At 39.8% G+C, this 18,417-nt stretch overlaps 1 protein-coding gene and 1 long non-coding RNA gene across 2 annotated transcripts in view; both read right to left on the minus strand.

The window, feature by feature from the left end:
- Positions 1-18,417, minus strand: part of LOC119229896 (protein phosphatase 1 regulatory subunit 1A-like) — a 29,498-nt gene that overhangs the window by 10,397 nt on the left and 684 nt on the right. Inside the window, exon 2 of the mRNA XM_037490705.2 lies at positions 11,479-11,539. Within this exon, the coding sequence (XP_037346602.2) occupies positions 11,479-11,539 (61 nt within the window). The remainder of the gene's footprint in view (positions 1-11,478; positions 11,540-18,417) is intronic.
- Positions 6,928-9,580, minus strand: LOC119219053 (uncharacterized). The gene is made up of 4 exons (XR_009956795.1): positions 8,504-9,580; positions 7,629-7,775; positions 7,239-7,411; positions 6,928-6,978 (listed from the first exon to the last, which is right to left on the minus strand). It is a non-coding gene; the product is annotated as an uncharacterized LOC119219053 (long non-coding RNA).

Here is an 18,417-nt window from a genome sequence, read left to right on the forward strand (position 1 = left end):
TGCATGCGTGTGTGTGTGTGTGAGCATATATTATTTCTACCTAAAAGGATGCACTAGGCTGTTCAAAATGCAAGTGATGTACTTGTTTCTTTATTAATCTCTCTCTGAAACAAACACAAAGTTATTCATCAGTAGAGAATAAAAACCTGAGCCGTAAAAATTAATTTCAAGAGGGATTTCACTTTTTGCTGTGCGTGTTTACAGCGATGCCTGAAACAGAATCATATTCATAGCATCTCCCAGGAGTTTGAGAAGGTTCCTACAATAGTTATGGATTTTGTAACAAATCGATTGCAAGACAGCTTGAAATGTTCTGTAAGTTACAGAGCAGCTTAAAGAATGAATAACTGGTATTGACAAACAGCTGTCAAGATATCGCAATCTGAAAATGGACTTTAATACCATTACTGCAAAGTGTAACCTAAAACATCTTGTGCAACTCTGAAATAGTTCCAAAAATGTGTGTGTTAACGGGATGTGTAAGTCAAAACTTTCTGAAGTCATTTTCACACGGGTGAACCTTTGACACCATCTTGGGATGTTTGGAAGGTTTTCTTCTCTCTATATTGCAAAACAATGTGTGATCAGTGTATGTGTAATAATAACCTCTTGTTTGGGCCAAAGCTGATTAACAGCAGTTTTTAAAGATTCATAATTTGTATAAATAAAAATGTAACTTGAAGAGCCAAAATCTAAAATATTTTACCTTTAAGTAAAAAAAACAGTGAGGGCGTCAGCTTTAACTGCAGAATCATCGCGTCTAAATTTAAGAAGATCTAAGAATTTAACATCAACAACAACAGTAGGATTTAGTTATGGTAGAAATTGGTGCAACATGCTTTCAATTCAGGAACAGGGAGCAGCTTAGTTTAAGTAAAAAAGATCTAAAATACATGTGAGCAGCAGCAGCAGCAGAGTATTCATTGTGGATCAACAAACGTAAAATATGTCTTTTACTCGGCTCATATTGCATTTCTTTCTCTGCGTATTGAGCCCATCTGTGTTGCAGAAGGATAAAATGGGGCCATTAAAAAGGGAGTGATGAGTTGATCACTGCAACTCTCAGAAGACAGGCTGTCTGACACAAAGCCAGACGGGACGGTCTTCTGTCTCCACTTTATTCAGCCGAGCGGCTCTAATTTAGCTGCTGCCCATTTATATTTTCTGTACTGCATCTGATGAAGAAAAATGGGAAAATCGCCTGCAGGGTGATCAGTAGTGCATTTAAGATGTTTTTTAGTGTTCTGCAGTAGTTAAGCGTGCAATAATACATAGAATGTTAATATATATACAGTATGTATATTTAAATATGCTGTGGCTTAAAATGCGCATATTGACACAAGAAAAATTAAAGGCACAATTGCTTGGTTTAAGCTGCAAATATCTCAAAATGGAACAACAATGTGCAGGAAGAGCCAAGTGAGATAATGCTTCAGAAAGAAAAGAATATTTTGTAAAAAAAATAAAACATTAAAAGGGGCAATGTTTAAATATAATACATTTAATGGGGAAGAGAAAGTAGGGAGTTTCCAAAACTCCTTTAATTTACACTGTTGTAAGGAAACTTTATCAGCTATAACAAATTCACATTTATTTAGAAGATGTTTATTTAAAAGCCTATTTTTACAACATTAACAGCAGCTGGACTAGCTGAGCATGAACAACCAACACCAATGCTCATAAGTATCAATTCAATTTATTTTGTACCACCAACTCCATTCAGATTTACATCAGAGGGCTTTACAATCTGTGCCGCAACCTTCTCATCGACAATGGGGAGAAAAATGAAGAAAGCTAAGGCAGAGCAGCAGAGAGGGATCCCTCCCCCAGGAATGCAATAGATGTGTACGGTACGAGAAGCCTAAAATACTTACAACACACAGCAAAAACGTCAGTGTTAATTCAACTCCCATAGAGTCAAATTTAACACTTTCCCTGAGTTTATATAATCCTCACCAGTTCAGAGTTAAATTTACACTTTGGACAGTGTTAATATTTTAACTCCATAATAGTGTTAAAAATGTAACACTTAGAGTGTTGTTTCTTAACACATTTAAGAGTAATTTTTACACTAAACTGGGGTTATTCCTTTTCACTGAGGGTGTTAATTTCTAACATTCACAGTGTTATGTGATGACACTCTAAAGTGTATTTTTACATCTAAATCGTGTTACTCCCTTACTCTTAAAAGTGTTAATTTATATCATTCAGTGTTATTTTACACTAAAGTGTATTCATCACATTTGATGTTCTGAACATGCTTTTTCATTACCAGAAAAAACAAGCATTTGATGAATTAATCTTTTTTAATTACAAATATCCAAGCACCACACAACTGCACTCTATGCACACTTACAGAGAACATAATGGTACAATATAAAGGCCATCAACTCCACCATAAGCACTTTGTAAGTCAAAAGGCTTATAAATTTCAAGACTGTCTGCTTTCATCACATATTTTTCATCACTTTCAAACACGTTGTAGGCATGAAGGTGCTCACTGAAATGGTCAACCATGAGCTTGTTCACTTTGAAGTAGATCACACTGTTGACTAAAAGTATGTTTTTTATTCTGCAAAACACAGGCATTTCTTGTTCTGTACCACTGCAAATGACTAACCCGGCTCTGTACTCTACCCCGCTGATCTTTACCCAGTTAGTAGAGAAGATGTTTTTTGATACAGCGGGCAGGGCTTGGGCAAACATTTCACCACTTTCCTCATTGTCCACATTAAATGTTTTCAAAGGTCCGTACTCAATATGGTTCAAAGAAGATGTTTCCCAATTGGCCGCTATCAACATTTGATGTTTTTTGGCAAGTGATACAGTGATGTTCTTGAAGTTTTTAAGCGTGCTTTTAAAAACCCTGTGTTTTGCCTCAAATCTCATACTCCACATATGTATTAACGGTCCAATTTTTCGAATACAAGACGGGTAATGTAACATAAAATGATGTTTAGGAATCAGGTTTCTACCTGGATACAAGTGTTTGAACAAGTCATGGTGTTCCATTATTAAATGCTTCAAATGCACAGTCATGCCTAGTGTAACAGATGGAGAGAATATGATGTTAATTATCTGCAGTAAAAGCATCAGCAAAGTCCAATTCTGGTTTCCTTCTGGCACAATGTCACCAAAAATCAAAGGAATGTTTCTTACCAGACAAAGAGTCTGAATAGAGTTGAGTCCTATATTATTGCCTATACTGTCCAAGTTGACCCTTGTCGGACGATTTTTGCGCTCCAAGTAGCCATAGTCAAAAGCATAGATTCGTGACAAAAGACCAGGTTTTGACAACACATTTTCCGAGAGATATTCAAACAGTAACTTTATCTCATACTGAGCCACCCCTTCAAGTATGTCATGCATTATGTCCAAAGAAAAGTTGTAGCAAACATGAAAGTACTGTAGGCTGTTAAGAGTTGAATTCTTCTTTAGACCAAACACACACATCTTTTGTGGATCTGATTGCAACTCACTGCAGTGCATTTCAAAAATGTCTTTTCCACGCAAGATTATCTTTGGGTCATCCTCATTGTAAACATTCTGAGCATCCTCTTTTTCAATCAAACACAAACGACAGAAGTGACGTCCACTGAAACACTCTGTAAAACCCATTATTCCATGCATCCCCAAGTTGTCCCCAGTTATCTGACATATAGTGCCATAGACCTTTTCAGATGAGAAAGGCAAATCAATGCCATCACTCTCCAATATGTTGATGTCATCAATTAGAGGCTGTAAAATAGGATCAAAGCCATATTTTTTCACATCTTCTGTGTGAAACAATGCCACCAAATGAATGTTCATCAATACAGAGTTTAACTTTGGAGGCAGATTTCGGAGGACAAAATAGAGAGCACCAACTTTGTGAACACCACGTTTTGAACCCAGTGGGTTAGCAGTCTCAAAGTCATCATAGTAAAGCTGAATTAGTAAAGAACCCTGTGTTTTTGAGAACAATGGATGTGACTTAAAATAACTTCCATCACAAAAGTCTTCATATCTGTCTTTTGATACACATGGTTTTGCAAGTAGTTCACAAATATAAGAATTGCGACAGATAAATTTAATAGTTTCCAAAATTGGAATGTAAACAAAAGTGTCTTTCACTGGGACCTGATCATAAGTACCTGTATTTTTATTTCGTCTTGTATCAAATCGAACTCCTAAATTTTTTTCCAGCGGCTCCACAATTCCCCATTTTTTGTTGAAATACTTCATTCTTTTAGTTTCAGTATTAAAACTCACAAATGGGTTTTCTAAATTCTCAAAACCCTTTTCCAATGTAGATCTTACAGGGTTATCTATTGGCACGGCAGACATTATTTCATGCTTAACTTGGGAGTGCAGACCACCAGCAAATTCTTCCAAATCACTAACAATTGACGAAACTACACTATTTGCCATTCAACTACCATGGAGTTTGGCAATAATTGTAGCACAGATATTTTCTGTGTTTTCTTTGATACTTTGACCTGGTCCATTGTTATCAAAATACCCAGTGTCAGGTCTCTGCACGGCACTTGTTCCTGCAACTTCTGTTCCAACTTCTGTACCATTTTGTAAACTGTGAAAATCCGCCTGAAATGACTCTGAGGTTTCTGCATCACCACTTTGACAATCCTTATCATGCACACTAATTAAATGCTTTTTAAAACCTGAAAATGTTGAAAACTGACGCCTACAATGATCTTGTGCACAAACTAACTTAAACCTAGTGCTTGGATAGAAACTGTGGCAGATTCGCAAATGAGTTATTAGGCACTGACTGGTAGCATGCACTGCTTGACATACAAAACATTTAAACATATTCATATGTCATTCAAAAGTTTTGCCCGCAACTCACAAACTCTTGGAGACTCATCTGTTGTGGTAGCATCAATGTTGTAGACCGTTGTCTGCAGAAAAGTGTAGAAATGGACCAGGGACTCATCATAAGACAAGTTGAACACGTAGTGGGATTTAAACAGTTCATCAAAAGCACCCAACGAGCTGGTGGCTTGGCAGAGGATGAGCTGTCTGTCAACGACGATGTATAAGGTATCAATCGCCTTCTGGGTTCGGCCAACGGCAAGGATGTATGGTTGTTTAGTCTCCCTTTCCTGCAGATATTCATTGATGCTGCAGCATGACTAAAAAGAAAAAAACATATTATGTGTACACCTTCAGATGAATCTGGTACTTGCTGGTCTATGTAAATGTAATAGACATTTTGTAAACTGCCCCTGTGAATGAAATAATTTGCTTCACTGGAAAAACAGTCCTCAAATAATTGGGAAATACTGGCCTGCAATACCATTTATTTGGAAGGAACACAATTTAAAGGCAACAAATGGCTAGCAGGTGCATATAACTAAAAAAACTGTCTCGTGGAATTTTAACAAATGAGGCATATAATGTACCTTATGAAAGTGCACCATTTTCTCCACTGCAGCACTTGGACTTATTTTGGTCCTCCTCCGTCCCGCTGTGGGTGGCAAGAGATAGAGAAGAAGCAGCATGGAAGCGATGTCACTGTCCCAGTCTATCAGGAGGAAAAACAAGGCATTAATGTCTAATAGGAAAAGATGAAAATAGCTAACAAATTCATAATATGAACAATGCATGCTGTGTAGTTTACCCGTTTCATCGTTCTCTGCAAGTTTCTCAGCAGCTTTTAGAAGTCGGCACAGCTCAGTTGTCGGAGTCAGTTGTTTGGCCTCTTTGATGACCTTGAGCTTGAATGAGGTGTCCCACTTCTCAAGCATCTTGGAGGCTGTTTCAGCACCAAACAGCAGGAGGAAGTCTTGATTCACCTGTTGATCACACACACACAGAAGCCATTTGATATCAGTGTGTGGTATATTAAATGAGTGTAAATCAGAATAAAGATTTTGGAAAAAGACAATCAATAAGCGAGGAAGAAGAATGATTAGGTGTTTTCATGGCTAACATCCAGCAAAACACTGGATATTTTCAAGACTTCGGTTTAAATAAAAGAAATATCAACAACTCACAAGTCCTTTGACATCTAAAAAGCGTGGAAATGTTTTGAAGACATCTGTGCTTCTTTGTGGGTCATGGACTAGGTCCTGACGATGTTGAAACGTCATCTTCATCTTCTGAAATACACTTGCTTCATCAGGGGAGTGAACAAGAAATGAAATGGCCTCCCTGCAGGCATCTCCATCAAGCTGCTGAGGCAGTGTGGTTGCTGATCTTTGGCGCTTTGGTCCTTGTGCTTGATGCACTGAGACTTCTTTGACTGGCCGTTTTGCTGAAGTCCTGGAAATGGTTTTGAGGCGCCACGCTAAATATCCAGTTCCTCTTTCCCCATCATAGAAATGCTCCTGTAACATTTAAATGAATAAACACAAATAATCACAAAACAATCGTACATAAAGTGAAAATACAACATTGTGAAACATAAGAACAATTACTTATTTAACAGATGTTGTTTTTAATATCCTTATAATCCAAGTAGTTTCAAGTCAGAGCACCATCATGATTGTTAAATTCTGAAATATTTTCAATTTTATAAACAACAGTAGTTATTTTAGAATGAAAACTACAACGCCAAAGCCCTTTACTGTAAATCTGCTACTGTGTTTTCTTAAGGTTGAATAACTTACATAGCCCTTTGGAGAAAAAGGATCCTTCAGTGAGGGAAAGAGAGTAATAATTCCCAGAGCATACTTCTCCTTCTGCTGACGGGAAGGAATCCTGCTTTGGAGAGAAGAAAGTCCATCTTTAATCATTTCTTTAGTACAAGAAACATTAGTTATATCATTACATTAATTATATCATTACAAGGTTACAGTCTTATTACATTTCTTTGTAATTCCTTTTTAAATCTTACCCATGTCTCTCAGTCATATCCCTCGCCAATATGTTGACAAGCTGTCTCCGAGTGCGGTGCATTAGTGAATTTTCTGACTTGTACTCCTCAAGAACATCCTCTCCTCCAGGCTTCTTAAGCAAGGCATTTTCTACAATCTACTCACATAACAGGAAAAGGGAAAATAAGGTTCAGTGTTCAATTCAGTCTATTAGAAAAAACATACCACAACATGTCTATATAGACTACGAGTGTTCAGAGGAATGAAAAAAAACAGAAGTGTTGTGAAAGGTAAACATCTATGAAGGGAGCAAATAACATTTTCATTGATAAAAAGTGAGTTTGGAACCAAATGCTTAAACGTGACACCTTATAATTGATAGTAAATCAAAATAAGACGTTTCCAGCTCTCAATTACCTCCTTTGCCGCCTCTGACACGGAAGCCTTTGTTGCAGAACTGCTCATGTCTTCTTTGCTGGATCTATTTCTGCCTGTGGTCATACCCAGTTCTCTAAGGTCACTGTCACTTGAAGGAAGTGATATGGTGTCCGTGAGGGAAGATGATGTTGAATGATCTAGAGGAGAAAAGTCTTTAAAAAGAGAGAATTTTATTAACTTAATGTGGCTTTATCCATTTAAGTATAAACATTTTAAGTAACCTTAAAGAATTCAGATTATATTTTTATTAATCTGTAACAAATTTCATCTAACCTTGACCACTGCCATGTTCCTTCCATAAAGAAAGGTCAATGTTAGGTGCACCAAATAGCCCTATCCATTAACATTGGTTTTCTTAATGACACCTACCTTCATTGGAAATGCTGTCACATACTGTCAGGCACATGTCTGGATTGGCCTCCAACAGCTCTAGAAGAATGTCTTCCTCTACTGCTGTGTCAGTATCATCAAAAATGTCAAGTTGAGCTACATCAGGAAGCCCAAACTTGTTTTTGACTGTAAAAAGGAGGGAATGTAAGCAGATTAAGTCACCTGGAGCAAATTTGAAATCATCCTGCTTAACTCTGTTAAACTAAAAAGAATCATGTACAACCATGTTCTAACTAATGTTGATGATTCCACTGTCATTAATGTAATATAAACTGTTAAATACAAAAGTATTTAAATAGTTCTGCCACAGATCATATTGTGCTGTGATTTGTTGTTAAATTGGCTTCATATTTCATTTTGCCTTCAAATGATTTACCTTCCCTGATGAATTCTGAATAGGTGAAGCCTGAGGGCAATTTGATGTACTTTTTGATACCATTGCATTTCACCTTCAGCAACATCCTGAAACTGCAGCTAGTGAAAAAAGGAAAAAAACGGTTCAATCTCCTGCAAGGAGATGATAACATATGTTTCACCAACAACAGTGATGATTGTTCATCATATGCACAATGTTGCTGTTTCGGCTTACTTTAGACCCATTTCACAAGTAAATAACGGCGGAATTAGTTATGTTGGGTTCACACCACTTGGATAAATCCACTATTGCCCTAAACTCTATTTAAGGAACGAACATTTTAAAAAGTTGTTTGGTTGTTGTCTTGTGGAAGGACCTGATTTAGTATGAATACAAACGTTTAACAAATCTTCATCATAATGTTTGTATTTTAGCTTAGTTTTTATCAGTTTATTGCAATAACTAAACAGTTAAATCTGAACCGCACAGGTAAAGTTACCGTTACTTGAGAAGGCTGGTTCGTTCCACCAGATGAGGTTACTAATCCAGACGTGACGCAGTTTAATTTTCCAACATATCTAGGACTTCCACAGCAGAAACATAGCTGCAGCAGTCGGTATATCTGCCATATTAATGGCGCAGGCCTTCATTACTGACGAAAAACAAACGCGGGCGTGCACAAATCATCTTGAAACTGTCGACAACGCAACAAAGAACTAGCTAGCTAACACCACGGTTTCCCGCAGCACTTTGCAGCCTGCCGCCTTAACTACGGCGTCCCAGTCGGACTCGGACGACCTAGCTAAACAGCGCCGGTAGCCCCCCCCCGTCGGACGACCTAGCTAAACAGCGCCGGTAGCCTCCCCCCCGTCGGACGACCAACCACCTTGACTAACAAGTTTTCTGCGGGAAACCCTTAACACCTTAAGCACATTTTATATTAAAACACACTAACGTAATTTTATGGTTTTACAGTGGCTGGACTAACTTAGTGTTAAAGAATACATTTATAAATTTGAAAATGTTTCAAAATGTTCTCTCATAGAACCATAGTAAATGCAATGTTAAGCACTTGTATCACATTTAAACACGCAACGTACATTTTTACAGTACAGTATAGTACAGTTGATAAATATAAGGAAAAAATGCTAAATCACTCGTTAGCTAGCTAGCAAGCAAATTCCATTAATCCACATGTAAGCACATCGACTGCATCACACCCACTTAACGTTAAAACATGGTTTAAATAATGACAAACAGCCTTTATAAATTGATAAATGTGGTTCTTACCTTCTTAAACGAATATCCCAATCCCACACAGCTTTCTTCTGGGCGTTTAGCTTAGTTCACTGCCACGGTAAGTGAAGACAAATCCCGCTCGTCAATGAATGACCGCGAAAAAACCGGATGTGGAAAGTAACTCAAAATAAGTGTATGCTCCGAACTCCGTGAAATGACGTCCCCCTCAGAGCTTTTTCTGCACTGTAAGTGTTAAAATAACACACAAATCAACACCCATTCACTCGGAATAATTTACACTGGGAATTTAACTCGAATCAACACTACAATTTTTGCTGTGCACAATGTGGAAATCATCTTGTTTGAATTATTGCAATTGTTTTATGTGAGAATGACATTTGTGTCCTCCATTCTATGCTCTAAATGTAGTAGCTAGGTTCATTAATAGTGCATTCTAATATTTAGTGGATGAACATCTCCCTGCTGGTGGCACTATGTTCATCTCACCATCCCTGCCAGGAAGAGTGAGTGTGCGACTGTGTGTCTGTCCGAGGCTGATCTCACATTCTGCTGGAGCCAACTGGAAAGTATGTTGGGTTCCCACTAGTGACCTGCATGCCAAAGGGCCTCTCATGGTTAGTTTAGAAGATGATCTTTTATGCAGTATGAAAATTCATCTGTTGGTCGACTCAAGTTGTCTCTTTGCCTCCAGGAATCAATAAAGACCGAATGGATCCTGCTCTTTAAAGACAACCAGATCTGGGCTCGTCGTCGCCCTTCCTGCGTCCGATGTTGTGTTCACATCCGTGGCGGCGCCTCTGATGTGCTGTGCGGGGTTCACAGTGCACGGGGCACAGCGATCTGCAGAGCGTTAAATAATGCAGTGCTCTCTCGGCTGTGGGGCACAACATTACTGCGCAAGTACAGCTCTTCTACCCCATCGTCCCCCCCTCGCTGCGTACTCTCTGCCCATTTCTGGCACGTCCTCGCTCTCACACACTCACAACTGCAACTGTCTGAATCTCTGTTTGTGGCCCCGTGTCTGATTTGGTGATTGGTGAGTTTTTTCTTTTTAATATATTTTCCATGGCTTGGTTGTCTATCTCATAATTCTTCATTTTGAGGACACACACATACACACAGTTGCACTGTGAGATTAAATACAAGAAAATAAAAGGTTGCACAACTCTTCGCCACCCCGATGAGGGCATCAACGGGTAAAAGTGTCATAAGAGATGAGGTTAAGGACTATCTAGGGCTGATTTTCCTATAATATCACAAGCATTGCTTTTATCCAAAGACATCTTCACCCTCTTCCTCACTGTTCTGCCACAGATCATTAACAATCAATTCCAAAATTTAGTTGAACAAACTTTTGTTTCTGTAATTTACTTTTATAGGATTAGAGCACACTACAACCTAACAGCACAGATAAAATATAGTCGAAATGTGATGTAAAATGTGTATGACTACAAAAGGACAGGTAACAACACACTTTCTCTTTTCCTTAAATCTTATTTACTATTACTCAGTTTCTTTTTTCCCCCTTCCTTCACTTCACATATGATTTCACTACTGCATGAGTCTCTTCTCTTCCATTTCTTTGTTCTTGCCTCTGATCTACTGAACAGAATGGAATGTTGAAGGTTTCCATTGCAGTGGCTGAGCCACGCTGTATGCATCAGTATCCAATTAGTGAACAAAAACAAAGACACGTGTCATCAAACGCAGGAGACACGCGTTAAGCGAAGAGATCACAGGGAAACGCTTTCCATTTACTAACACTGATCTCCAAGAGTGAAGAGGGAATCTGACAAAGGCAATCTCTGCCGGTATCCCGCACGACGCGTCAACTCTCCATTTATTCACAGACTCTTCTCACCTTGGAGAAAATGACACTCGTCGCCTGGTGTTCCCAGCCGATGCTCTTTTTTTAATCTGGGTCACGTTAAACACTTTCACATCAAAGTCCATAAGAGGCAGCGCAGGAAGAAAAGGAGCCACTGGATGACTCACAGAATGAGACGACTCCGCAGAGGAGCGGTGTTGTGTTTGATCGCTTACGTCCCACGAGACGACACAAACACACACACACACACGGCAGTATTTGTTTCTCCATTGTAGTAGAAAAATTCACCTGGTGCAAGATGTACTTTAGATGTTGCAACCACAGCAATCAAAATAAGATTTTTTTTTAAAGAATAATGTGTGTGTGTTTGCATTAAAGGGCCTTACCAGGTGATGATTGATCACTGGATGCCACTAACGTGGCCGGTGTCGGTCTGCGTCTTCTGATCTGAAAAAGTGGAACAGTTTCATTCATTATGCAGCTTTGTGAAGACAACGAGTAATCTTAAAACCTCCATTTTGATGGTTGTTGTTAAAAAACTAGCTGTGCTCCTCCTTAGTAACGGCCACATGGACAACTCAGCATCCCCTTTCTCTCATGATGCTGGCAGCCCGTAAGGCAGCCCGTGTGATCCATATTTTGGATTTGGTTTACTCCGCAGTGAGATCAGCAGGGCAGTCTGCCACCTCCTCGCATCTTGGCCAATGACTAGTGGAGTGAGGCAGCTACGGACCAATTCTGGGATAGAACATGCACATTTCACTGAGCTGTGCAGTATAGGGACCAAACATATTGCATACGTGTTAGAAAGAACAACTAGATTTAAAACATTATTATTCTTAACTGTGGGCCCAAGTGTCCACTAGAGTCCAACCACACGATTGGAAGAATTGTAAAGTTCGATTGATCAAATGGGTTTGATGGTGAATGATAAAACACACTACGCGGTTCTCTAAATTTGAAATGAAATGCATCTTTATCTCCAGAAGAATGAGACCACAGGTTTGTTTCATTTTCTGTCCTCCTCCAGGATCAGGTGATTGCTTTTTTAAATTTGATCACGCCATTAAACTGAAAAGGAAGCGATATGGGGAATTTAAATAGAGCCAATTGCAGACAGCCCCCCCCCCCACACACACACACACAGACACACAAACTCACTAATGCGCTCCTCTTACATGGCTGACAGGGTTGCTGACTAATGTTGGAAGGTGAGCGAGCTCTCTCACTCCATGCGTCCTTTCCTAATGCTGGTTGTGCACTTAAAAAGCTGCGTAGTCTTCTTCAGTCGGCCAGCAATGACCTCACTCTGCACAGTGCAGCATCACATTGTGTTTTTTTTGTGTGACTGTTTAACTGAACTAGTGGTTAAACTCCTCTCTACTGCCATGAAAATGTGCCGTGAGGCCACAATGGAAAGCAGAAAAGGTGTGTTCACAGTTCAAAAAAAGTCAAAGGGAATCAGAAAGTGAAAAGTTGTCCTTGAATCCTGTATTCAGGATTGACAACAAAATGTGTGAGTAAATAATTAAAAAACATTTTCTTTTGACAGAATACAGGTGTAGCTGCAGAGGAAATTTGCAGTGATGAAAAGGGAGCAGCCAGTAGTAATTCATTCTAATTAGGTATTCAGCTTTTAAGAGGCTTCATCTTCATTAGCTTTTGAATCACAACCATGGAGTTCACCAAGGCTCAGAGGATAAAAAGAGGCATTAAACGTCTTTCTTTTCAGTACCAAGCAATCAGTATTCTTGTAAAGCTTTTTGGATTTTTCCAATAGATGAATGTCAACCTTTCAGCGTAACCTTCCTGTGCCACTGCTTCTTTGATAGCTGTATTCCTCGTTAATGCCAACGACTCCACGGTGGTGGGAATGTGTGTCGTGTGTCAGGGCTGACATGAAGGGTGGATTCATCCTCGAACGAAACAATCCAATGTTCAATCGCTCAAGCTACTGATGTACCTTCATGTAACCACAAAATTAATTTTTTCCTTTAAGAAGTGGTCATACTTTTTCAAAAGGTAATAAAAATCATTATGGAGCAAAATACAAGTAAGAAAGTCTCAGGTCATAGAGTTACAATGTGATGGCAGTTGGGAATTGCAGCCATCTGCAACAAAATACTTACAAAAAAGAACCAAATCTATTGGTTGAACAAATTGATTGCAAACGTTTCTTTCTTAAAGTGTTAAATCTTTGTATTCGGCCAGGATCAGTCTTCAGAAATGACCGAGTTAACACTTTAACTTTAGAAAGCTCCAAGCTACACTCCACCATACATTTTTGCGTCTGCCTTTTTTAAGACAGGTCAGCTCTATTATGTTTTCCTGCTTTATTTTTTTAACAGTTAAAACATATAATTTGTCTTGTATATTTCTGTGAAGTCCGATTGGGGTCTCAGGTTTGAATAGATGCCCAGATGTATTTAGCCCTTTTATGTCCTAATATTTCAGCCTTGACATGTGTCTTGCGTTATCGTTCCAGAACCTCCCCCCCCCCCCCCCCCCTCCTCCTGATCCACGTCAAAGCAAAACGAGCCGTGGCCGCGTTGAACGGATTATGCCAGAGTCATTGTTATTCTCCTCACCGCGGCAGCGAGGCAAAATCCCCGAGCTCTTCGCTCGCAGAGATACCGGCTCTCGTTGGACGGGGCTCTTCCCTCGAGCCATCGGGCCTGCTTCTGCTCCAACGGCCCATTTGAAATGCAGTTCTGTCACTTCTCACAACAACGAACAAAAACAGCCTTCAAAGGGTGATGGGTGGGCAGGAATAGCCGTGCAGGCCTGATGTCCCTTGGGTGAGGGCGGCAGACGAAACAGACTTGGCTGCAAATATAGGTCAGGCCAAAGAGAGCAGCAGAGACAAAGTCCAGATTGAAATGTAACGCTTGTGTTTAGTTGACATGGGCTTTGCTTCAACTTGTTCCAATGCAGTTTGAGCGTGAAAAACCCCCAGAATGATTGCAAATCATTTTATTTCACTCTGAACTCATTAAAACCCAATGAGTGGAAAACTGCTCAAGTGTAACACTTAACTTTGCCGCCAACTGAACTTCTAACTACATTAGACGAAAGCAACAAAGTATGACCACAAAACGACAAAAGGGAGAACAAATTCTTCTTTTATTTTCTTTTTCTTCCTGTGCTCATGAGGGTTTCTCTCCATATTCAAAGAAAAGACTACAACCTCAACAGCAGAAACAACTGCTGTATGAGCAGACCAATGTCAAATAGGACTTTGCATGATCATTTCTTACTTTCTAAACAGAACGAGGAAGTTCACCTTTTACCCGTTTATTTAATAAAATGAATTTATAAAAAAAAATAGTATCCTTCATTGGGGGGTTCCATGCGTTTGGTGTAACTCCCTGTTAGGACTCCTGAATAAACGAAATGACTGCCTGAAAGCTATTCTTACCAATCACAGAGATCACACAGATGTGGAGCAGATGATTTACCTTTGGGTGTATTTAACAACTGGAGAGTAGGACCCCAAATAAAACTTAAGTATTAATCTTTTGTAAACGACTTTTGAATTAACATTTCAAATCATGTTTTTGAGCAGTTCAAATTAAATTTTCAAGGCAACAAAACAATGTGAAGAACCTTGGCTCTCAATTTGTCTCGGCACTCATAAATGTATTGTCTGCTTAAGGCCTTTTTACATAAACATTTGAGAGGAGGTGAATAAACAAAGTTAAAGGAGCTCCAGATAGTGTTCAGGTTTTAGTGTGAAACAGATTTGACCTTGGGAACTCTTTTCTTATGCTGGAATAACCAAACTCACAACTAACTGGGGTGGAAAAAAAAGGATTTTTATTGAAAAAGTACTGACATTCCACAACCTCTGTGCTCCTAATCCTGATTCCCCTCTGAGTGAAACACTGGCACGGTTGCATCAGAGTTGCCTGGTGACCTTCACCCAAACCATGTGTTTACAACAGTCAGTGCCGTGGATCAGAAAAGTGTTTTTTTTTTGTTAAAGTTTAAAACTTTCCGGGCACCTTGTTACAGCGTGGGCCATTATAAATCCTCACAGCCTCCCTCCGACAGTGGTTTCATTCGGCTCTGAATAGAGAGAATTACTGTATTCAGAGCACATTGTAACTTCAGTTCAATGACTTCTTCTCTCTTTTATCTCGGTGTCTTTAGTCCTTTTGCCTCCCTCTCACTTCCTATCAATCCTCTGCCTTCTCGTTGTAACAGGCCTCTTATCAACCTCTCTTTTGTTGCATATCACACAACCAGCTGCACAGTTAAATGTGATGCACAAGCTGCAATTTTATTGCTGTAATAATACATTTTTTGCTGAGAATCACAGAAAGCGAAGAGCAGCAGTTTATCATTTAGTACAAATTTAGAGCAACGACAGCTTAATGTTATGTTTTCAATGAACGCTGCGTGGAAGTTTTGGCTCTCACATAATGTCCTTCCCGAGTGAATAAAAAGTATTTATTAAGTTCTCTGTCAAGGACAATAACAGTCTGACACGTCTTCATCAACAACATTAAGGACGACACCATCAACCCTGAAATTAAAGGACATAACCTCAATATGTCACAATTCATCATCTCATCAGCCAAGAATGTAAATTTCCCGAGCAGGGGCCCTTCCTGAGACAACGATTTCAATATCAAACACGTCCAGTTCCCTTAAACCCTGGAAAACAGCATCATATACTAAAAGAACAGAGCCCCTATGGTGCCACTTACGTTTTTTGAAGCCTTTACTGGCCTCTATTTTGTCATTTTAAAGCAAAAGTTTAAATGTATACTCCACACGTTCTATTTCTTGATTAATAAATGTGTGTTTAATGTAAAGCAGGATCCAGGGAATTGGTGAATTAGCTTAGCATAAAGACTGTTAGCAGGTAAGCTGTCTCTGTTTAAACATAGTATCTAACAGCGCCTCTAAAGCTGCAGCGTTCATTTGATTAAAATGTAAAAAAAAACTTTGGACTGGTGAACAGATAAACTGGAGTCTGGTCATTTGTATGTCCTTTTTTTCCAAACTGATAAAAAGCTTTTTGACGCAATGAGCTGAGAGAGATTGGCCTTGGTTTATAGGTCAAATCAGTCAAAACAAACAAGGAAGCTGTTTTAAAAATGAACAAACCCTACTTCTTCTAAGGGAGAGAGTATCTACATGACTGAGGGGGACATAGTGTTAAAGAAGGCGCTCTCCTCTTGCCCCTATCAGGTCTCAGCCTCCATCAGGTACAGGCAGTTTGTGCTAACTAAGTACACAGTGAGCTCCAGCGTGATGTCATCGCGATAACGGCGGAACACATTGTATCCTTCTGCAGAGAGCAGGATGAATGCACGCCGTTGTTTTGTGAGCGTCCGACCTCAGCGAGGCTGTTCTGAGTGACGAGTCCGTCTCCACGGAGGCTGACTCGCTATGTTGGGAGGACCGGTAGCAGAGGTCAATGAACCGTGGGCGAGAAGCCCCCCCTGGTGTGGTATTTCGAAGCAAGGTTGTAAACACAAACAAAAATCCTTCCTTTTCTTCATAAATTCTTCATATCACTGCTGTCGGTCACATTTACACAAAACCACTTAAGAACCTGCTGTGAAGGCTCAGTGGCCACTAATTAGTACTTCGATAGGGCCTGAAGTCTCAATGGCCAATCACTGGCACTTCAGCCATGCTTATTGAGACAGAAAGCTAAGAACTCTCTCAAGTCTAATATCTAAAGGATGTGTCCGCTGGTGAAGAAGAGAAGATAAACTGCGGGCTGGGACTTGTTTAAGTTCCTGTATTGACCGGCTGCAGCTTGGGATCAGACCTGTGGCTCAATAAACACAGACGATGGACGCCGACTCCACCACATGCAGAGCGGGTCTCAGTCCTGGTTGATCTGCTCACCGTAACCCTTATGTGAATGTAAAAGCTATGGCTGACAATAATGCTAGCCATGAATAGGATCATCCGTTGGATTATCATTTGAAAAGTTAAAATTCAACTCCAAAATAATTGACATTTAAGTCAAGACAAATATTCTTCATTCATCTCTCTTTTATCTGATTTAAATTGAACTAAATATGAAAAACGTCTTCTAAAACCGTTGACCTTTTCCACAGCGGACTTTTTGACGTGTCCCAGCAGGAAAAGCACATCCAGCATGATGGATACCAATAATAACCACGGCCACTCTAGCTAAGTGAGTTTCGTGCAGGGCATCGGTGCACGCTGGCTCACTGTCATGGCGCACTGGGACACTTGATGGTACTCAGCCAGCGTTAATGAAATGTCTTTCGCCTGTTTCCAAACGTCTGCCGAGTAAAAGGGAGTGAAATAGCATCCTTTACTCTACATCCTACCTATAATCGATTATCCTTCCGCGGTGTGCAGAGAAGCCGGAGGGAAAAACCCCACGCTATGAGCCACGCCCCCTTTGCTGCCACCACAGGCCCCTATACTTCAGATACGTCTGTTAAGCTGGAGCGCCCTGTCTGGGGTTGTTTCCCTTCAGACATTTAAGTTGGCTTGTTGTTCCTGATGTTCGTTTGTGTCTTAAATCTTAGTTAAATGGTTAGATGGTCTTTTCATGGTTTGAAATAGCAAACCGCAGTGAATGATGTGAAGATGATCCGTGCATTGAAGCCGTAGGTCCTTTCTACAGTATGTGACGCAGAGTGTGACGGTCTGAGCATTCAGTTCCTCACATCTTCATCACCACAGTGGCTCCACCTCAACCAGACCACAAACAATCTGATGAAATATGCTCAAATACAATAGCAGTGATCCTAGCGTCTCCTGTCCCAGTCACGTACATATCAACGAGGTGGAGTCAGACTCGTAGATCTTTGCTCGTTTCACTTGAGGCTCATTTTTTATTAACAACCTGTCCATGCTATATTTATAGAAATGAGAAAAATGGGACACACGGTTTCAATAGATTCTCTAAAATCCCACGAATTGCACTCATTGAACTTTTCACTCAGAAACAACATTAATTTGATCTTCATTTTATTTTACATGATGTTGACTTTAGAAGATTAAATAATCTACAATCTATTATATACACACAGTTCGATGTGATGAAATTGTTATATAGCCGATTTGGTTTCGATTCGGAATGAGTTTGTCTTGTGATAACATGCAACTTTTGTCAGTCTCTCAGTGCAGTACACTGCGTGCAGCCAGACACACAAACCAAAACAAAGCCAAACCCCTGCAGACGCATCCATTCACTGCAGCACCCCCTTCTTTAACAGTGCTGATAAGCTGTGTTTTTAAGAACCTGCTAGCTATTGAGTGAAGTATGCATCTCGATTTCATCATAATGAGTTAAGTACCTCATTCTAAAGCATGCTATTTAG

This window comes from Pungitius pungitius, chromosome 8 (genome assembly GCF_949316345.1).
Source record: "Pungitius pungitius chromosome 8, fPunPun2.1, whole genome shotgun sequence".
In the NCBI taxonomy this organism is placed as follows: domain Eukaryota; kingdom Metazoa; phylum Chordata; class Actinopteri; order Perciformes; family Gasterosteidae; genus Pungitius; species Pungitius pungitius.